The following is a 22,469-nucleotide window of genomic DNA, read 5'->3' on the forward strand; positions in this document are numbered from 1 at the left end:
CATCACTTTCTGTCCATTTCCAGCTGGGAAACCCTCTGAATTCGTAAGTTTCAGTATCTTTTAGGATATTTATTTTCTGGAAAATGGCGTCTGAGGGAAGTTCTGGTTCGGGGAGGGGGTTAGAATTAGTGAGGATGGACGAGCCCACTGTGGCAACCTCCTCTGAGATAACCGAAGCGATTATTGGGGGGAGAACATATAGAGGAGGCCGGATAGCCCGGCTGATACTTCTGTGCACTGGGGGGCGTCGGATTACCCCTCCAAACTAAAGGAGGCCTACCTAGAGAGACTTAGGGTAGAATATAGGATCTCAGATAGCGTAGATCTGATCCTCCCCGAGCCTGAAGAGAGGGCTCTAGGCCGGGGTGCATGGCCATAAGTGAGGAGATTCTTAGAGCCGACCTTAGGCTTCCGATCCACCCTTTCTTTAGGATGGTACTTAGGTCCTATGGGTTAGCTTCGACCCAACTCAATCCAAACTCCTGGAGCCAAATGGTGGGCTCCTGGATGTTGTGAAAAGAGATGACACTTGGGGTTGAGATGTCTTTTTCCGTCTTTCAGACCCTTTATATCCCTAAAGTGAGAGCTGGGGGGTGGGGATAAGACCCGGGGTTGGCATTACCTTAATTCATGGGGTTCCCATACTCCATTCGTGCTCGATATGCCGAGCTCCATCAAAGAGTGGAAGGGCTCGTGATGCTGGGCCGCAGGACTATGAGACATGATAGAGGGGGACCCCCTGGCGCCTCTTACAATCCCCACAAAGTACTCGACACTTAGTGAGTATCACAGTTGTGTTTCTTTATATTTCTCTTCGGTTCGGAACGTAACTAACATTTTCATTTCTTTTGAAGGTACTCTTCCTCGGTGCGAACTGTCTTCTAAAGACTTTGACACAATTTGCATCATTTATCAACTGCCTCAGAAGAAGAGGTCATACCACTGGCTCATCAGAAAAAATCTACAGTTCATTGCACACGACCTGATGGCATCTCAAGATAATTATCCCGAAGCTTTTATCCTTCCAGATTTCTGAAGTCTTTACACTTATACTGATTCATTGTTTGTTCTTTGCAGATAACTTCAAGAAGAAGATGCCTGTGCGCCCTGACTTTAAGACCATCTAGAGGATGATGGCAGAAGCGCGGGCGCTGAAGACCTCCTCCTCTACCTACAAGAAGCAAATAGAGGACCTGGTGGACGCCAGTAAAAGGCTCTAGCCTCCAATGGAGGAGGAGGTGGTAGAGGACCCCGTGGCGGATCTACAGTGGAAGGGCAAGAAGAGTGCCGCCCCTTCCAAACGCCCAACTGTGGCAAGGCCACCCCCTATTCTGAAACAGACCACAATTCCAACCGGGATGGCCATTCTGGAGAAGAGGCCTGCATCCGAAGAGGTTGCAACTGCCCCGACCACTTCGTCACTTGCTGCGATTCCTATTGCCCAAGTGCCGAGGCAGTAGAGGAGGAAAAGGGCCCGTCCTCTAAGGAGGTCGACTTCTTGGGCATCAATCCGGAGGAGCCGATTAAGGAAGTGTTGGAGGCCCTTCCTCCGAAAACGGCTGCAGTAGCGGTGGTCCATAACAAATACTGGACTGAAGAGTGGAAGGACCACACCGCTTCCTACTCGGCTCGCCCATCGAACCGGCCCACTCGGCTTGTGCTCGGGCTCATTTTTTACGAGCCTAAGCCGCCCACGATCTCCGTTTTTGTGAGCCGATGAGCCGTTCGGCCCAATCAATCCGGAGGAGCCGATTAAGGAAGTGTTGGAGGCCCTTCCTCCGAAAACGGCTGCAGTAGCGGTGGTCCATAACAAATACTGGACTGAAGAGTGGAAGGACCACACCGCTTCCTACTCGGCTCGCCCATCGAACCGGCCCGCTCGGCTTGTGCTCGGGCTCATTTTTTACGAGCCTAAGCCGCCCACGATCTCCGTTTTTGTGAGCCGATGAGCCGTTCGGCCCATTTGCCACCCCTAATAATGCAACTGCCATTTTCTTCTTTAAAATATCCTAAAGAATATTATTCGAATGATGAAGATGAATTTGTAAATGTGCATTCCTAACCTTCTGTTGTTTCTCCTCTGCCGTCCAAGTTGTGGACATTATATCAAATCCCAATAACACATCATCTAAATCTATTTGAGCAAATACTGGTCACATATTCACTTACTGTAACGAGAATCTAGTGTTGTAATTCAAAAGCAAAATGTCATATTTTATGGTTGTCATCAAGAACAAGAAACCTCAAGCAAATCAAACCAGAGCTCTGATACGACTTGTTTGGGACGAAACGAGATTATACGGTATGATATGAAGTATTCATCATAATAACAAAATGAACACAAAGATAAGAATTTAATTTGACAAAAGAATTGGAGATTTTATGAAACTATAACAGAGAAAAAAAAACTATAACAATTGTGTTTCTCACGATTGTTATAACTTTTGTAATTAAACGGCTAGTAAAGAATAACCAACTATATATATAAGACATATCAAAATCCTAACAATATTCTTAAAGATAAAAATAGTATTAAAAACATGGAGAATAAAGGAAATAATATTTTTCTAATAAAAAATGCTTGGAATAAAAGAAACAATATTTCTCAAAAAAAAATTCAAAAAATCCAATCGAATTTGGATAACGAACCCAGCAAAGGGAACAATCTACGATTCTACACCTACATTTAGCTTTTACATTAAGGTTGAGATCGTGATTTCAAATCAGTGATAAGGTTTTATGGATCGAATCATTAGATATCATTAATTTATAGTCCCACTAATTATTAACAAAATTGTGATTAAAAAATAAAGTAAAAAATTTTGTTTTCATGTAATATTATTTTATTGAAAAATGTATGATTCAAAAGAAGAGGAAAAAAATATATTTTAGAAATAATGGGAATAAAACAAGGGTTATGAAATTGTTAATTTTGAAATTATATTTGTGTAATTCATATGAGTATCATTTGTCCTTTTCAAACTTCAATTACGCGAGATGCCAAAAGTGAAAATATTCTTGTGAAGTAAATGATTCAGTTTAATGCTCTTTATGTAATTTTGCGTTCTAGAACCATGTCAGGGGCCACCTTCTCATGTCTTGGCAGGCCGGCCCAGTTCATATCAATAACCAAAAAAAAAGGAAAAAATTCATATTTAAGGTGTATTCTTTGAAAAAAGCTCTAGGTACAGGATATTTTTACAGGAAACTCACAGATTTTTTAATTCGGCTTACGTGGCAGAGAGAGAGAGAGAGAAAGAAAAAAAAAAAAAAAGAAAAAAGAACATAAAAGTCTCCATTGTTTTACCGGGAAGTCTCATTTGTTTCCCTCCCAAAATAGAAGACAGCAACCCTTCCCTCCCAAAATAAAAGACAGTCGGAGTCCATCTGAAATTCAATGGCGCCAACGACCATATCCCAGCTAAGAGGGCACCGTACAAACTTGCATTTCGAGCGATTGGTACCCATTTTGTTTTCCTCGACAGTCAATCGGGTGGAGTCGACTTGGCTATGGAGATGAAGATTGTACCATAACCCGTCTTCATTTCCAGCTTTCTCCTGTGGTAATTATTTCTAGCATCTTCTGACCTATTGCGTATTTTGTGCATTTCCTTAGCTTTTCCAGTATGGATTTCATGGGAAAATAATGAAGGATTAACAAAGTGATTTCTCGTAACAAAACAATGAACCAAGCGACTGATTAAAGGCCGTTGAACCATTTGAGCGTTTCACTGCATCAACTTTTTGAAAACAAAATCACGTATTTTTTTAAAATTTCAATAAGTGCTTTTTCTGTAATCTTTTTCTAATGTTATATTTTTTGGATTTAAAAAAATAATAAATTTCTATGTAAAATTGCTTGAAAATGAATTAAAATGTTTCACTATGCCAATCACTATAGTGAGACAGCGATTGATCCCTACTTCTCTGTACGAGTTCATCGTGGCTGCAAGCAATGGTAATAGTGCTAGTTATGGTATACCTCTGAAATTTCCAAACCTTATACAATCACTCACCTGAAAAACATTAAGTTGCTCAAGGAATAGCTGAAAATATGTAGATGCATTGATTGCTTCTTATAATTTGTGTGGCAGGAAACAAAATTATGGAAGATGGGAATCCTAATTTGTTGCTACAATCTGATAACGAGAATGCTATGGAGAATTTGAATATGGTGGACAATGAAAATGTAGAAGAAGATGTGGCGTTAGTGCCTAAGGTGGGTATGACGTTTAGTGATGAGAAGGAAATGTTTGATTTCTACAAAAAATATGCTTACACCGTTGGCTTTTCGGTGCGAAAAAGGAATTCAAAAAAGGGGAAAGATAGAGTTACGAGATATGTGACGTTCACATGTAGTCGTGAAGGTCGAAGAACTTATGCTATAGGCGGTTCCTTGAAACCGCAACCAACATGTCAAACTGATTGTAAAGCAAGAATATCTGCATCTTTAGATAGTCTGGGAATATGGAGGATTAACAAAGTGTACCTTGACCACAATCACAAAACAAGCCCATCAAAGTCTAGGTTGTACCGATGCAACAGAAAATTGAGTGCAAGTGTGAAACGAAAGCTTGAGGTGAATGATATGGCAGGAATTCCCTTGCATAAGAGTTATAATTCTGCAGTTGTTGAGGCTGGTAGATATGAGAACACGACTTTTGTGGAGAAGGATTGTCGGAATTACATTGAACAGGTGAGACGACTACGTCTTGGGGAAGGAGATGCCCTCGCAATACAGGCGTACTTTTCAAAGATGCAGGCACGGTGCTCGGGGTTTTATTTTAGTATGGACTTAGATGATGACTGCAGACTAAAGAATGTTTTTTAGGCAGATAATAGATGTAGGCAATCTTACAGGGAGTTCGGTGATGTTGTCACTTTTGATACTACCTACCTCACTAATAAGTACAACATGCCGTTTGCCCCTTTCGTTGGCGTAAATCACCATGGCCAATCCACACTGCTTGGCTGTGGATTGTTGTCGAACGAGGACACAGGGACGTTTGTGTGGTTGTTTAGAACTTGGCTTGAGTGTATGCACGGTCAAGCTCCTAATGCCATCATTACTGATCAGAATCGGGCAATGCAAAATGACATCCAGATTACTCTTCCAAACACGAAGCATAGATGGTGCCTGTGGCACATTATGAAAAAGTTGCCTGAAAAGTTTGGATACCACGTTGAAAAGAGCTCAATATTTTTTGCTATACATGGACTAGTATATGATGCGGAGAATGTACAAGAATTCGAAAGAGGTTGGAGGTCGATGCTCGATATGTATGACTTGCATGACAATGCTTGGCTATCAGGATTATATGAGAACAAAGGTCGGTGGGTGCCTTATTTTTTGAAAACCACATTTAGTGCAGGCATGTCCACGAGACAACGAAATGAAAGCATGAATGCATTTTTCGATGGATATGTGCATTCGAAAACCTCGTTGAAGCAGTTTGTGGAGCAGTACGAAAGAGCATTAAGAAATAAGGTGGAGAAGGAGTTCCAGGCAGATTTTAGGTCTTATTCCCAGATGGTTCCGTGTGCGACAACATACGAAATGGAAAAGCAATTTCAAGCGGTTTATACCATCGAAAAGTTCAAAGAAATTTAGCAGGAATTCACCGGGAAAGTGTACTGCGACGTTGTATCTGAAAATGCCAATGACTATTATTGGTCGACTTACCAGGTTCGTGAGGATGTTGTTCTTCACGAGCACCGCAAGAAAAAATCTTTTTGCGTATCATTTCGAAGGGATACGTGTGAATTGATTTGTAGCTGCCACCTATTTGAATTTCGGGAAATTATTTGTAAGCATGCTATTGCAATCTTGATTCGTAATGACATAACATCGATGCCTGAGAGGTACATATTAAGGAGGTGGAGACGAGATGTTAGTAGAGCACACTCGAGGATCGCAGTACATTACGATGGATTGGTCAGTAGTCCTGGACAGTTGAGGTACGACGAGATGCGCCGAATTTTTTCAGAGGTGACAGACCTAGCAGCAGATGACGAAGTATGGACACGCACTATAACGGAGTGGATGACATCGCAAATAAAAGAGTTACGGAAGTCTAAGTCAAGTGTTGGAAGCGTTGTCTACTCCCAGCCTAACAGTAGCAGTGGAGACATATTGGATCCAGTAATTTCTAATAGAAAGGACGCACCGAAGAAACTTTGGAGGAAATGACCATTAGAGTGTAGTTCAAAGAGGACGAAGGTATGTTTTACTATTACTATCTTTGTTTATAATGAATTCGTAACAACCACCGCACCGTCGAACAAAGGGAAGAGGCCTAGAGCTACTCAAAGTAATGTGGAAGAGAGATCAATCGATGCCCAAGTGTCTCCACCACCCCAATGTCCTATGCTGACACCATTACAATACTTCGTCCATCCGGCAACCACAAATGTCGTGGTCAACGCAGAAGGTTTGTGTTAGGTATTTATGTACATTTTTTGACGTCACATTGTGTTTTAATGTTTACCATGTAAATCAGGTCATGTTATGCCATTCTTCTATCCAGATTTTCCCCAACAAGGTGCGACGCCCTTCTGATTTTCGGGGGAAAGGTGCGTCACATTGTCTTTTAATGTTTACCATGTAAATTAGGTATTTATGTATATTTTTTGGATCTACATACGTTGCAATCGATTTTTTGATATTGACTATTTTTGTATTAATTTTAGTTAATTTGAACTCATTCTGTGTTTTTTAAGTTGTTGTTGATCGTTGGAGATATTTTATACATAAGTTGAGAATTTGGGTGAATGCTACCATTTAGTAATTCATTTGAATGGCTTCATTTTTTCATTTTTTTTCTTGGTTGGCAAGTTCTTCAACCGGCCTAAAATTACACATTTTATTTGTGGTGTATTGATTAAGTTTAAATTGGAAAATATGCATTATGGTGAAATGCACCTAACCTTCAATCATGATTCTTTTACTTTGCAAGCAATATGGGATGTTTTAAGGTGTTGAAGAGTAAGAAGAAGAAATCTGAGCAGTCCATGCATAATAGACGTGACAAACTTCGGCAACATTCGCCAACTATGTTGTCTGAACTAGGGTCGAACCTGTTCCGTCAAGAAATGGGGTAAGCAGCCAGCAGCTTCATGAAACTCGTCGAGGACATTGAAGAATATAAATTTTACTGTAATGAAGAAACTTCTACTGTAGTATAACTTCTGCTGTAATGAATAAACAAACAGCCAGAAGTTTTTCTATGATTTTGGGATTTTATGTTTGACATTTCATGAATTTTTTGTGTCTACCATTTCATTTTGTGTCTCACATTTCATTTTGTGTACAAAAACTCTCCTTAGAATGGGGATCCTATTACATTATATGCCAAAGAATGGGAAAGAATATAAGTGTTTTGCTTTCTCAAAGAATTTGTTAACTTTTATTTGTAACATCGGCCTTACTAGGTACATTCCTCGCGTCTGCATTCATGCACGAGATCATTGTTACTATTTATGCCGCGTTATGCCTAGATGGGGTACAACATCGTTCTTCCTCGTTCAAGGGCTATGAATCATAGCCGAGAACACATTCATGAGACTAGTCTTGCCAGAACTGCTTGAATACAAAGTGGATGAAAGAGCAATTGCATAGTATGTAGCTGTGTTTGATTTTGTGAAGGATGCAAGCTTCAATTGGGTGAAGTTTGGTACAAATTTCTGGCACAAAACTTGGAAGGAAACAACATATGTTTATCAACACATTCAATGTCTTACAAATCACCATGAAATACAGATTAGACATATATACGACCAATACATTATTATGCAAACTGAAATTCACATCATACTAGTGCCTCGACCGAAGACATGACTCAAATCGACCCCTCAATCCGACCTCTTTCCTTTCCCATTACAGTTGGCAATTCCATTTTCCTTGCTAAAAGTCAAGTACAGTGATATGTCAACGCCTCGTTTCTCGCTAATTTTGGCTAGCCCATCAAAGAGTCTTGGCAGCTCTTCATCTTCCTTGTCGAGCGACTGATTAATAGCATGCTAAATGGAACTTGATTCACCGCCTACATTTTCATCTTTCACTCAATCAAAGTACCCACGGTCATTACTACAGGTAAAGAACAATCGCCCTTTGTTACTGGTTTCTCGTTCGACCTCAAAACATTTTCGATATCCGTGGTCACAACTAGGGCATCGAAGTTTTAACTGGCATTGTTTGAAGTAGTGCCTATTGCTTCTACAACCGTGACAAACTCCAAAATTTCTTCCTCTCATTCTAGCCAAGGTCTGAAAATGAAACAGACTCGTCAAAAATCGAAGATGTAGTTAAATGATTGAAAATATCTCGTAATAAAAGTTCATCTTCCATCCATCGTACATACGTGAAATTTAGATTTATCCCTACAGACATAATTAAATAAAAGTTCAGGGTTTCCAATCATACATACATGAAACAATCAGGCTGTGTTTTCAAGTGTCACTGGCATACTAATTTTCATTTTCCCATTATACAAACCCATGCAGGACATTCATCTTCATCAAACAACAACAACAATTCTCATAATACATGTATTCAGAACAACCGGTGTAGGAAATTCATTCTTGATTTCCCCATTAAACCAACGGGTGCCGAAATTCAACAATTAGTGAAGACATTTATGCAAACTGAGTTACGAACAAAGCTTAAATGGTGGCAGCCATCTTCATAAACCAAGAAGTCTCGTCATAAATGTAACTCAAACAAAGATTAATCAACATCCAAAATCCAAACTTGTATAATGGGAAAACTTTGGCCATTCAAACATGATATTTATAAATAACCATGGAAAAAGCTGAGAACCCATGTCAAACAACAACTCCACAAACACTTACGTTGATGCTAGGGGATGAATGTGTGGCTGCAGTGACTCCGGTGCCGGGGACGGAGGTGAGGGCGGTGGCTGATTCTAGCGCACACTCGAGCGTAGGGCACGCTGGCTGCGAATCGTTGCTATGGACAGTGTAAAAGTGATGGACACTATGGGGGCTCGTCGTCGGCGCCAGAGACGGCGACTGCGGCTGTCAACTTGGCTGTGGGAGAAGTCGCGACTCCAGGAAATTCGGGGAAAATGGGGGAACTCGTTTGGGTTTAGTTAGTCAATCGGGTTGCCCTTTCGTTTTTTTACCCAGTTTTTTGGTCATTTTATATTGTCATTTTATGCCAACTCAGCCATTTTAAATTTCTGTATATTTTCTGTCAAAACACCCATTTTGAATTCCTGCACCCATAGCCCGGTTGGTATTCTTTACATCATTTCAAAATTCAGGTAAAATGTTTGAGAATTCAAAATTCAGGTTTAGATTTAATTAATTAAAAATATTTATTAAATAAATATAATAAAGTCACGGTTAAACAATTAATGGTCACAGATTTTTTTAAAGGTCACATATTATTTCGAAGTCACAAATATAAAATCTTGTAGGTCACAGATTATTTCGAAATCACAAATTAAAAATTTTATGAGTCACAAATTATTTTTTAATCACACATCATCAAATTTTAAAGTCACAGACCATCAAATTTTAAGGTCACGGACCACCAACAACAGGAAAAAAAAAAACAATGACAATCAACCCAAACTACCAACTTGGATCACCACAGCCGTCACCGCCGCACACCACACCAACACCCTAGCAAACACCACCACTCACATTGCACCAACAGAATTGGCTTCTACACACATTGCACCTACAAAACCGCACACATACCACAGATCGGCCACTTTCACCACCTGCATCAACAACCATCATCACCACCCACAACGCACCAATACATTCAAAACCACCACCGCCGTCGTCCTACCTAGATCCATTGCACCGGCACCGCATGAACTTACCAAAGCCACCCATATCCACACTGGACAGAGAAACCGTTTGCAGACTACCCCCAATCGTCGAAATCACAGATCAAAAAATGACAATAGTTGCGTCAGATCCACCACGGCACCACCGTAAACACCACACCACACTACACAAAACACCATCCAAGCCTCGTAGTAGTGGTTCCTGTGCTGCGTCGAAGCGATGAAGCGCCTCAAAACGACGAGCGATTGTCACCGCTGCAGGACGACATGAAAGGCTCTCTCTGGCTGTGGACGGCGGCACCGTGGGTTAACGGGAGAAAGTGAGGAGCGAAGATGCTGAGCATCGCTGCAGGACGACGTGACAGGCTCTCTCCGGCTGTGGGCAGGCGCACCATGGGTTAACGGGAGAAAGTGAAGAGAGAAGATGCTGATTACTGTGTGAAATGAATTTTAGGGCCGAATTAGGGATAAAATGTTTTGTAATATCAATAATTAAATTCATACATGAAATCTGCATAAAAAACCATCTCACCTCATATTTGAACTGAGATCTTTAAAATTCGAGATTTTTGTAATTTCCACACAAAAAAAAAAAGAAAGAAAAAAAGCCGAATAGAACTGACCGGATCGCATCCGAAACTCCAAATTCTTCGGCCCCTTTCTGCTCGTCCTCAATTCTTTTTCATTTCTCGCACTCCTGATTATCTCCAGTTACAGCATCTCTATCGCTCGTGCCTTTTCAACTCTCACTCAATCAGGTAAATCTTTTTTACAGTCAAATCTTGATTTTTATTTTTTGTTTCTATCAATGTCAATGTCTTATATCTAGGGTTTGTTTTTGTCGATGGACTTTAAATGATATTTATCTGTATTTCCTGTGCTGTTTCTGTCCTTTAAGATCGGATCTGTGTTTTCATTTTTATTCCTCCTGATTATGTAATTATGTATTTTTTGTGCGTATGCGTATTATTTGCATTTCGAGGGTTGTTAAATCTCATATCCAGGATTTGGATAATTGCGACCAAATCTTAGCTTTCTTGGAGGATGGTTGGGACGTATACAACGGCTGTGTGTATCTGAGAATGTTTATATTTTTATATATTGCGTGTGTGTGCACTGAACTTCATGAGTAAATGTTGATTCAAGGCTGTTATGGACCCCGGATCTCAATCAGGATTGAACAATACCCCACAATAATTATAGTGGAAGGCCAAATCTGAGCTTTCGTGAAGGATGGTTTGGTTGTATATATATGATAATCGTGGTGTGTAGATGAGAATGTATATTTAAATACATTCACCCAACTTTGTAGTGAAATTTCGCTTTAAGGCTGTGTTGACACCCCAGATTTCAATTGTGATAGAACAATACCTGCAAGAATGTATGATGTAATAATTTATGGTTGAAGACAAAATCTGAGCTTTCTTGGAGGATGGTGATAGGAACCTAGATCTGTTTGCTGACCTTGCTTATGTTACCTGAGTCACTGTTACTAATATGGCTGCCTCCTGTTGGAAGTCAGAGTCTGTAACACGGTGATTGAAAGAGTTGGTGAACGAATATTAGGAATGAATGGATAGATAGTAGCAAATATTTGTAAGGCAAAGGTCAATGGAAAATTGAATGTTGTATTGACATTCAACTGAATGGAAATAACAAGTTTCAGGCAATTCGAGAGGCTTGATCTCTCCACTCTTTTCTAAACAATTTCTCTGGATGCCCACTCACTCCCCCTTGCTCTCATATTTATTAACAAACTTCCTCACTCATACAAATTCCCGACAGTACCCCTACTAACTAATTGCTAACTAACTGAATAATAAGGCGTCTATCAGATGGTTTGGTTGTATATATATGACAATGTTTGTGAATAGATGAGAATGTGCATAGATGAGAATGTGTTTGTTTTTTATTTATTTATTTATTTATTTATTTTTAATAGATTGTGTGTGTATATTTATAGACCAGACTTCGTAACGAAATGTTGATTTAAGGCTGTGTTTAGGCTCCGGATTTCAATTATGATAGAACAACACCAGCAAGAATATATGATGTAATAATATATTGAAAATATGAGTGAAATGAGCTAGGACAATTAAGCTAAAACTTTAAGAAGCTTTTACATTGTTCTCTTTTAATCTTTTATGGTGTTTAATCGTGTTCAAGACATTCTAAATTTTATTCTCTACTGGGTAGAAGAGAGATTCATTTTCGAAGTTCTTTTCCACTTTTCTTTCTCTTTTGTTGTTTATGTGTGAACTTTCATGAACTGTCCGGAAGAATAGATTTCGTTCGTATTTGTTTAAACATTTTAATTTTTTATTAGGCCATAGGGAATCTTTATTTTTTCCATTTCAATTTACTCTAAATGAGAATATTTTAGTGTTCACTGAGAAAGCTAACATGATAGTTGTGTTATTACTTAAAGCAAATACTCCAGCTAGAAGAACCCAGCTTGATATTAAAGATTAACTTTGCTTGCTAGATATTTGTGCTGCTGCAATACAACTGTTTGAGATGAGATTATGTTCTATCATTGAATTACAGGTTGTTGATATTGGATATTAGTTGGGTTTGTACACTGCGTTACGGAGGATTACAATAGGCGTTCCTTCATTGCTACCCCATTTTCTATCTACTGCACGGGTCATCTAATTAAAAAAAGATAAAGAAAAGGAAAAAAGAAAAAAGAAAAAAGAAAAGATCACCCTGTTTGTCAGTTTTTTATTTTCTTGGAGTTCAATTTGTCTAGATATTATTACAAGTTATGACATGTTTAGCGCGTTATGTGTGTTATCAAGAAGTTATGGTTATAGATTTTTTTTGCAAATTTATTGATGGAGAATTTTTGCAAAATCATTAAATAATGCAGGATGTCTGAAGCACCCTTTAGGCCAAGAGAAGTTCTCTTCGATAAGCAAAAGTTATTTCAGAGCATTCACAAACATACGTATCTGAAAGGACCTTTTGATAAGATCACGTCAGTTGCGATCCCTTTGGCTTTGGCTGGTAGTTCGCTATTTCTAATTGTGAGTTCCTTTTTACTCTTTCTAATCATTTTGGCCACTTTCATCTACAGTCAAGTTTGACACTCGATCGTTTCTGGTGATTGTTCTCCAGGGGAGAGGGATCTATAACATGTCTCACGGGATTGGAAAGAAGGAATAAGAAGATGGATTCCGTTGAATGTGTGTCCTCTTAGGAACTTCATTTTTTAAGCACGTGTTTTCAATAATGGTTTTTGCTCGACTTATCTTCCTTTTCTTTGCTAATAATTGATAAATTGCAAACATGTTGACGAATGAATGTACTTTCCGTCATCAATGACACGAGGCCATGCCATTCTCTGTTGTTTTGTTTTCTTGGGAGTACAGCTGAACTCCGTTATGATTAAGAACGAATTTGTGGGTGGAATGAATCTTATCAAGCTTCTGTTGGTAGTTTGTAAAAATATTGCAGAGAAGTAGCGTTCACTCTTGGTCAACTACTAGATTGCATCAACGAGATTTTTTCTTTATTTTGTGACGATTTATGGGATTATTATTTTTCTTGCGCAGAAATGAAAAAAAAAAAAAAAAGGTTCAACTATCAATTAATTGGAGTTGAAATGCAGAATGATACTATTAATTTTGAAGCTTTTCTAAGATGAATCTCTCTCTTTATATCGATGTTCGATTACATGTGATGCCAAAACCTTAACTGGGTGAGCGCATCGTGGTTAAGAACCGATATGCGTTTACCATATGGATCAAAAGACGACTCTTTACCATTGAACATAATTTATAAAATTGAGCCAAACGTACGAGGACTTTTGAAGTGTCCTCGTGAAATTATTCAATTTTATTGATTGGGGGTAAGATTAGAAATCGTCGTAGGGTTGTCCAAATAATTTGGTATCATTTTTATTTTGTTTCTTGATATTATAGCTAGTAGGAATGACGACTAACCTGTGGAGCTATAGTATTCCCATCGTCAGGAAGTTTTAGGAGACGGGATATGTTGAAATATAAACAATTAAGCTATATATATATTGTTAGTTGACATTGTCCCCTATATGGAAGAAATTAATGAGATGATAAATGCGTTCAAAATCAAGAGTATAAATCTTGCCACATGAAATAGTGTAAAAGTTAATGTAAATGTAGCAAGATTCAAATATAAATATATTCATCTCTTGCCGCTTTTTCATTCGATGAAATTTAGCCCCCGTTTGAGTCACATTATTGTAAAAATGAGAATAAAAAATATAGTCGTTATGGACCTTACATAAGAGATAAAAAGTCAAATATGATGGTTTGATGTGATGGATAACGATCATATAAAATGAGGAAATAATAAAGTTCAAACAGGGCTTGGAAACGTCAAAAAAATAAATAAATAAATAAATAAATTGGAACAGATATCATGCTTCCCAACGTACCATAGAGGCTAGGCACAAAACCAGCCACATCCTCCTAATACAGCTTGACGAGTGATCAGAACCAGAGTCCAAAATAAAAGTCTCTGAACCAAGAAACGATTTCGGTAGGCAAATTGTAGCTGCAAATGCAGTAGGCGATAAAACGGGGCACTAAGCACGAAAATTTTTCTTTTGATGTGATGGATAACAATCATATAAAATGAGGAAACAATAAAGTTCAAACAGGGCTTGGAAATGTCAAAAAAATAAATAAATAAATTGGAACAGATATCATGCTTCCCAACGTACCATAGAGGCTAGGCACAAAACCAGCCACATCCTCCTAATACAGCTTGACGAGTGATCAGAACCAGAGTCCAAAATAGAAGTCTCTGAACCAAGAAACGATTTCGGTAGGCAAATTGTAGCTGCAAATGCAGTAGGCGATAAAACGGGGCACTAAGCACGAAAATTTTTCTGAGCAGCAATTTTCTCTCTCCATCCCTCTTAAAATGCGGAGCAAGGACAAAATCGCCTACTTTTACGACGGTTCGCTGTCCTACTGCTCTTTCCATTTCTTCTTTAATTTTGTGTTGTGTGTTTCTAAATATATGTGTGGCCAGTGTCCTAATTGTAGAGAAATCATATTGCAGGGGATGTGGGGAACGTGTACTTCGGGCCGAGTCACCCGATGAAACCGCACCGGTTATGTATGACTCATCATTTGGTTCTCTCTTACGAGCTACACAACAAGATGGAAATTTATGTTGGTGATTTTACTCCTTTGATTTATTATTCGTATTTTTTTTATTTTTTTTTATCGTTTTTGGATTTTTTTTTTTTTTTAATAATTCTGTGGAATTTAGAGGCCCCATAAGGCATACCCAGTGGAGCTAGCACAGTTCCATTCTGCGGATTATGTGGAGTTTCTAAATCGAATAACGCCCGACACTCAGGTTTTGTTCTCGAATGAGATGGTGAAATGTAAGGAGTAATTAATTTTATGTTAATCTGTTGTGTTTTATGAGTGTGAAAAGGCATTCGTTGTTATAGGTTAGGAAGGTATTTAATTTTGTTATTCTCGGGTTAAATTTATAAAGTTTAAATTAGGGTTTTGAAGGACAAATGACTAATGAGATTTATATCTGTAGAAGTCTATCGCTGATGTAGCACCGGACCTTATTAGCTATGTTATTAGTGTTTTGATAACTGATGAAAGATTTTCAATGTCTGTAGTAATATAGATTAGTTGATGAAATGTATTTTCCCAACAAGGCTTGTATGAGAAACCATATGTAATTTATGAATTTTGAGGCATCTAATATTGGTTTCTTGACTGCGTTTGGTCAATTTGGGTTTATTTATAGATTGGATGACAAGATTCGAGGAAGGTTTTAGAAGTCATTAGAAGAAACTGGTTAAAGGTTATGAGAAGTCTTCAAATTTAGTTTTGGATTGTTGATTTAGTGAAGATGTTACTATCATGAAAACAATTCAAGCAACTTTAACATACAGATAATTTGTATGTAATTGATACTCAACATTTATCAAAGTTTTGTTTGCTATGAAGATATATGAATCTTCTACATGATTTTAGTTTTCCAATTACCTTTGTTTTACTATAATTGGAGCAGTGTAAGTTTCTACTAATCGTTCTTTTCTTTATTAGATAATCTTGGAGAAGATTGTCCTGTTTTCGAGAATCTGTTCGAGTTCTGCCAAATTTATGCTGGTGGAACAATAGGTAAAAATCCCATCTCAGTTGTGTCATGAAAGTTTGACTTACATTTACCAACCTTAACATAATATTTACTCACAGATGCTGCACGCAGATTGAACAACCGGCTTTGTGACATTGCAATAAATTGGGCGGGTGGATTGCACCATGCCAAGAAGTGTGAAGCATCGGGATTTTGCTACGTCAATGACTTAGTTTTGGGCATTCTGGAGCTTTTGAAGCATCATGCCCGTGTTCTGTACATTGACATTGATGTGCATCATGGTGATGGGGTGGAAGAAGCCTTCTATTTCACTGATAGGTATTTAAAAACATAAAATGCTGCCTGTTAACTTTTGATGCTGATCATTAATTTAACTTAGTATTTGATAACCAGATAAATAGCTTATATTATATGGCCCTCGTAAAGCTAATTTTCTGTTTAGCAGTTGGTCTACTTGTTAAATTTATAAAGTGTTTTTAGTTGGCTTTTACATCTTTTGTGTTGATAATATAAGTAACATTTCAGAGAGATTTATTGTCAGTTTGTTAAAGAACGTAGTTTCTGTGGGGGTGGGGGAGGGATGGGTTGGATGCGGGGATAACCCTTTAAAGAAAAAGGGTCTTGAATCGAAATATTGATTTTGGTGCTCTTTTGAGATGCTCAGGAAATTTAAATTTGTGAACTGCAAGTTCCAACCATGTCCAAGCTATTCTTTTCTGGTTTCATAGACCTTTCTTTAACTGGAAATAGATCTGATATTTTCTTTAAATAGTTCTTCTCCTCATCTTTTTTTCCTTTCAAACCTTATTTCTTCTTTAGTTGCATTTGATTTGATGTTTTTGCCATCCGAATGGTTTGATAGATTTAAAATTCTGTCTCGAGACTGGATTTTTTGAGCCAACAATCAAAGAGCAAGTTAAGGACACTGGCCATGTAAATTGTTCAGGCAATGGTAAAGTCACTTGGCCTATTATTGATTCTGGATTGTACAAAACTCAATCTGGTGATAGAACTTTCATAGACAGACTGTTCATTTGGAAATTTGCTTAATCTATCTAGTCCTATTCTTATGTTTTCAATTATTGCCAATACAATTTTTTATCTGTTTTGGAATGGAATTTTATACTTGAGCAGATATCCCATTCCTTATATGCTCAAAGATAGCTCATTCCTGAAATTGGGTTAGTGTCATACAGGTTCTAGAGTGATATTGTTGAACACAAACCACTAATTTTTACCAGTACTTTCAACTTGGCCTCAACAGGTTACCTTTGTCAGGCTAAAATTTTTTATTTACTTTTATAGTTAACTAGTGATAATTGAATTGTACCAAGTATTGGATCATTTTAGTCTCTCTATGGTGCTTGTACTCCTTGGAAATAGGTGTACCAATGGAGACAGGACTTGCTCCTGAAAGATATTTTAGGCAATTTATGAGAAATCTATGCCGTATTGAGTAGAACTTACTCCAATATTAATTAAATTGGCAGCTTTGATCTGGCAGGGTGATGACTGTTAGTTTCCACAAGTATGGTGATATGTTCTTTCCAGGCACAGGTGATCTCAAGGTACTTCTGCTACCATCTCTCTGTTTCATAACTGTCATTTTCACTTCTCTTGATTGGAAATGTGTTGTGGCATTATTTTTATAGATTAGTTTCTTAGGGTTCATTACATTCAATGATTGAATGGTTCATAATACGGAACACTGACGGAGTTTGAATAACTTGACAGTCTTATATTTATATGGTAATTATGCTCTTAGTTCATCAGTGTTTCAGTATCAAATTCTTTTGAGGTCACGTTTACCCTTGCAAAAAAATTGTTCCTGCACTTACTCCTGAATCAAATTCCAGCTTCCATCACTTTTAAAAAGAAACTGCTTCGACTCTCTGTGAAGTGCTTGTGGAAAGAGTGGTTTGATGAATAACGGGAGGAGAATCTGTTGTGAAAAGTATTTGTAGATATATGCAGTTGTGCGATGTATCTTTTACTGTATTTTCAATCTGGTGACTAACCCTAAGACCTATATAAACTGAATGCACATATCTCTACAGTGTGTTTTATGTTTTTTTTTTGTTTCCATTACTGTAAAGAGCTTTAGTGTGCTTGTCCAAGCTTGTTGACAGAATAGTGAAATGGCTTTTTCTGAGGTCTAACAGTCTGCTGTTAAGAAAACTAGCTTTGAGAATTCCTTGTGAGTTCGTTTTGGTCCCAGAATATTGTTCAGGGTAGACAGCCAGAGTCCAGTGTTGGGTGCTATATCTAAAAATTCTCTGAACTCATAAAAGATGCTTTTGCCTCTACCACGAGCCAATTTACTTTTGGCATCTTTGGATTTTATTTTCCCCCATAATAATTTATTTCATGTTTACCTTAGATTCCAGAAAATCACTAGCCTATTGTAAGTCATAGAATATAATATTCATCCCGCGTTTCAACTCACTTGATTAGTGTTACGCCAATATGACTTAGGCGATTACATGTTATTTCAAATTTAAATATTTTCTTGATTGAAACTGGGTGGTGATTCCTGATAGGCCTTGAAATATGTAAAAAAAATCTTGAGTAAGCTTTCAAACTATTCCAAGACTCCACCTTAATCTGGTTATAAAGGAGTTTTATCCTTGGTTTGATTTAATTTTGAAGGATATAGGAGAAAGAGAAGGCAAATTTTATGCCATAAATGTCCCACTCAAGGATGGAATAGATGACACCAGTTTCTACCGTCTCTTTAAGTTAGTAAGTTTTCCTGAATAGACACTTAGCGCTTCTTCTGACACGTTTCTTGTTCAGATTTGATGGTTTAAGGTTGTGATGTGATTATACAGGTTATTACGAAGGTTTTTGAAACATATCAACCAGGGGCAATTGTTCTCCAATGTGGAGCAGATTCACTTGCGGGCGACCGTTTGGGCTGCTTCAACCTTTCCATTGATGGTGTTATTTTGCTTGTAGTTGCAACATTTGTTGTTCCTTTCCCATTTTGTTGGCTGTCACTCTTCATTCTACCTTATGCTATTTCTCATACGTCAACTTCACCACCAAATTGGCTGCTTTTCATAATTTTGCTTACGTTATCATTGGATTTTTCCTGCAGGGCATGCAGCTTGCGTTAGGTTGGTGAAGAATTTGAATTTGCCCCTGCTGGTAAGCTTATATTCAAAACAAATTAAGAAATGCCCAGTTGTGTTGTACCGAATTATGAGCTGTTGAAAGGTGTTTTCTTCTTGCAGGTAACTGGAGGTGGGGGATACACTAAAGAGGACGTGGCTAGATGTTGGACTGTAGAGACCGGAATTCTTTTAGATGCAGAGCTTCCTGATGGTACGCTGATGCACCTGTGTCTCATGGGAATGCTCTGTTTCCCGTTACAGTTTTCTGATATATATGATTTGTTAGCTTCAATCTCCAACACTAATATCTTCTTCTGTTCATTTTTACCCCTTCTCAGATTGTCGATCTTTTCTTCTTTTTCATGACCTCGTGTACAATGTTTTTGGTATATTTTGCTTAGTGCATGTTTGGCTAAGCTCAAAATAGAAAAGCAACTCTTTAGTAGTAAAAAAAGTTATGTGAAAAGTAACTTGTTAAAATAAGTAACCTTCTTTAACTTTATTCAATAAAAAATTATTTGGTTTAAACCTTATTAAATTACTTATAAGTAGACTTTATAAGCATAGTCAGATGTGCTCTGTATAATTCTGCTATTAAGCATTCCTTTTCGCAATGTATCCAGGAGCAGAAGTTAGCAAAAGCAGTCTATATCTTTTCCATTACTGCAAAATGAAACTAGCTTAGTCCTACATCCTAAGTATTATATATCTTTGTCTTGCAGAGATACCAGAAAATGAGTACATCAAATATTTTGCTCCTGATTATTCATTGAAAATTCTGAGTGGGCCCATGGTATGTGAAACATTTTATATATCCCTCTACTCATTCCCCATTTGCTGCTACTTGCTATAATATCAATACACATCAGCTAATATCTGTGCTTATATAATTTTACTGGTAATGTTGTGTTATCTGTTGACTAAACAATGTCAAACTTTGTTGAATTTGTTGGTTCTGTTAACGTGTCTAACTAGTTGCTGTTAAGCATCGGGCCCATGGTATGTGAAACATTTTATATATCCCTCTACTCATTCCCCATTTGCTGCTACTTGCTATAATATCAATACACATCAGCTAATATCTGTGCTTATATAATTTTACTGGTAATGTGTTATCTGTTGACTAAACAATGTCAAACTTTGTTGAATTTGTTGGTTCTGTTAACGTGTCTAACTAGTTGCTGTTAAGCATTAAACAAAGCTTAATTTTCACATCTAATAATTTTGTTGATCGAGCAGGAGAATTTCAATAGCAGATCGTATCTTAACTCAATCAGGCAGCAAGTGCATGAAAATCTTCGCTCCATACAACATTCCCCTAGTGTACAGTTGCAAGAGGTAAGCAGAACACAGGAAATATTCAAGTCCAAACTAGTGCTGTTTCCGTGTATGCAGGAAGTTATGTTCTACATAGCATGCAAAAAAAGCTACTGCAAAGAATTTGATTTATGATTGTGCTAAAAATAGTTCTTCTGTTGATATCCTATTTATTAGTACGAGGGAAAAAATTGCAGAAATTCAAACCAATAACCTCTGTAGCAAGTTGGTCCCTAACCTTTGATTTGGAGCACTTAAATCCTTGATTTTTTACTTTTGTTGCTCTGATAGTCCCAGTTTCTATTCAACTTGCCATTAGAATTGCATGTGCAAGTATTGTGAGGGAAAAATGGATAAAACACAATAATTTTAATAAGAAATGAATAAAATAAGAAATAGGGAATAGAAGGAAAAGTAATGTCCTCCTCAATTTTATTTTTTATGTCAGTAAAATTTAAGTCTACGGTCGTCTTTTCAACAATAAATACAGTTTTTCATCCATGGAGATACTTCTGCAACAATAATACAGAGAAGGTTTGAGGACCAAAATGTTTTTAAGGTTAGGGACAAACTTGATACAAGGGCCAGAGGTTGGAGCCAAATCATGCAATTTTTCCTCAATTTAGTTATATTCAAAAACATGTTGTGTACTAACAATAATATTCATGATTAATGCTATAGAACAATCATAAGGGGCTTAAAATAGTTGATCTGATTGGTGGTTTGTACCATATATTATTTTGACTTGTCTAAGACTAATGATTGGTCCATCGGTTGATGGCAGATATGTGCCACTGCATGTATTTTTCTATTATACACTTCATGTGTTAAATTGGACTCGCTGATTTTTTTAATTATTTATTATTATTATTATTATTATTATTATTATTATATTCTTATTATTATTATTATTTTCAATTTCTAGGTACCCCCTGATTTTTACATTCCCGATTTTGATGAAAATGAGCAGAATCCTGATGTACGAATGAATCGTAAGTAAAAGCTGTATGGCTACAGGTCACACTTGGTTGAGGCCTCTTTTATCTCCTCGTGGTTTTATTGTACTCTTCCCGCATGTGCTAAGTATGTTACATTTCTCCTTAATTTATATGTCATCTCAGGACGCAAGAAAGACAAGCAAATCCACAACGATGCTGAATATTACGCAGGCGATAACGATAACGATCGTATTACGGATGATGCATGAAGTGTAAAGTTGGTGTTGACAAAATTCTAATTTTCTGGATGGCTAGGTCTCAGACTTTAGTGTGAATATGCAGAAAATAGACGTGATTATCTTTCATATATGTTTTTGCCTTCTATAAGAAATAGAAAAAAAATACGTTTATTCTTTTTCCTTGTTTCAATTCAATGTTTCGCAGGATCATTATGGTTTAGCTGCAAGGTGATTACATACTTCTTGAGTTTGTAATGTACGATTTGTACCTTATAGAATGTCTTTGGAAGTAGTTTTAAATTCTCACTAATTTGCAATCTACTCTTAACTGTTATATCTTTTTTGAGCCTGTTGCATCTAATCTTTGAGTAAACACGACTTGTTTGTAAATTGAATTGGATTGATGAAGAGAATTGCAAAATTAGTTAGTCTCCTCAACCTTAGCTTCACTTGCACTAGTGATGGCAATTTACCCCGCTCCGGTGCCGCCCCGTCCCGAATGGGGCAAAAAAACCCGCCCCGTGATTTTTTTTATTATTATTATTTTTATTTTTTATTTTTTTTATATAGAGAGTTCATTTATGCAACATATTTCAAAGTCGCTTTTTATTTAAATTTATTTTCTATCACAATTTTTTTAATAACATAATTTACATGTAGAGTCGTAGACCTATCATTTTTTTCATACTTTTTATTCACACATTCTCTAAAAATCATTTTACACTATAAGTAATTTTATCTCAAAACAAAAACTTAAATTTACATAAAGTAAGGGCATTTTTTATTAAAAGTTCAACTTGAATGTTATCCGTATTTTATTAAACTCGGAATTAAAAAAAAAAAAAATTAAACGGGGCAAGAAAATTGCCCCGCCCCGCCACGCCCCGTCGAAGGCGGCGTGGGGCGGGAGAGTTGCCC

General features: G+C 37.3%; 3 protein-coding genes across 7 annotated transcripts; all 3 read left to right on the top strand.

Moving 5' to 3' along the window:
- The first annotated feature begins 3,885 nt into the window (after window positions 1-3,885).
- Window positions 3,886-6,190, top strand: LOC111404497 (protein FAR1-RELATED SEQUENCE 5-like). Its single transcript, XM_023033293.1, has 4 exons — window positions 3,886-3,976; window positions 4,095-4,762; window positions 4,832-5,533; window positions 5,687-6,190. The coding sequence occupies exons 1-4, from the start codon at window positions 3,886-3,888 to the stop codon at window positions 6,188-6,190; spliced, it is 1,965 nt and encodes a 654-aa protein (XP_022889061.1).
- Window positions 6,191-10,364: 4,174 nt separating this feature from the next.
- Window positions 10,365-13,338, top strand: LOC111403504 (the record flags this gene model as incomplete). The annotated part of the gene is made up of 3 exons (XM_023032037.1): window positions 10,365-10,579; window positions 12,694-12,850; window positions 12,942-13,338. Coding segments are annotated over 3 exons (420 nt in total), but the record flags the coding sequence as incomplete, so codon positions are not given.
- Window positions 13,339-14,582: 1,244 nt separating this feature from the next.
- LOC111403505 (histone deacetylase 9) lies at window positions 14,583-21,872 on the top strand. 5 transcript variants are annotated; one of them, XM_023032038.1, is made up of 14 exons: window positions 14,583-14,769; window positions 14,874-14,986; window positions 15,087-15,204; window positions 15,890-15,964; window positions 16,040-16,259; window positions 17,446-17,509; window positions 18,591-18,683; window positions 18,773-18,881; window positions 19,042-19,091; window positions 19,178-19,268; window positions 19,780-19,850; window positions 20,297-20,455; window positions 21,300-21,366; window positions 21,496-21,872. In XM_023032038.1, the coding sequence occupies exons 1-14, from the start codon at window positions 14,733-14,735 to the stop codon at window positions 21,579-21,581; spliced, it is 1,353 nt and encodes a 450-aa protein (XP_022887806.1). In that variant the 5' UTR covers window positions 14,583-14,732; the 3' UTR covers window positions 21,582-21,872. The 5 variants fall into 5 exon arrangements, with proteins under 5 accessions (XP_022887806.1, XP_022887808.1, XP_022887810.1 ...); XM_023032039.1 differs by having other exon boundaries at window positions 14,588-14,769; window positions 20,297-20,395; XM_023032040.1 differs by lacking the exon at window positions 15,087-15,204 and having other exon boundaries at window positions 14,585-14,769; window positions 14,874-14,990.
- Window positions 21,873-22,469: the final 597 nt, after the last annotated feature.

The sequence above is a fragment of the Olea europaea genome, chromosome 11 (assembly GCF_002742605.1).
Source record: "Olea europaea var. sylvestris chromosome 11, O_europaea_v1, whole genome shotgun sequence".
NCBI classification, from domain to species: Eukaryota; Viridiplantae; Streptophyta; class Magnoliopsida; order Lamiales; family Oleaceae; genus Olea; species Olea europaea.

Coding starts and splice junctions, on each gene's coding strand:
- LOC111404497 (XM_023033293.1), top strand. CDS start 3,886: ATGCCAATCACTATAGTGAGACAGCGATTGATCCCTACTTCTCTGTAC. Junction 3,977..4,094: donor TGGTAATAGTGCTAGTTATG/GTATACCTCTGA, acceptor TTTGTGTGGCAG/GAAACAAAATTATGGAAGAT. Junction 5,534..5,686: donor TTAGGTCTTATTCCCAGATG/GTTCCGTGTGCG, acceptor TCGACTTACCAG/GTTCGTGAGGATGTTGTTCT.
- LOC111403505 (XM_023032038.1), top strand. CDS start 14,733: ATGCGGAGCAAGGACAAAATCGCCTACTTTTACGACG. Junction 17,510..18,590: donor CAGGCACAGGTGATCTCAAG/GTACTTCTGCTA, acceptor TTAATTTTGAAG/GATATAGGAGAAAGAGAAGG. Junction 19,851..20,296: donor AAATTCTGAGTGGGCCCATG/GTATGTGAAACA, acceptor TTGATCGAGCAG/GAGAATTTCAATAGCAGATC.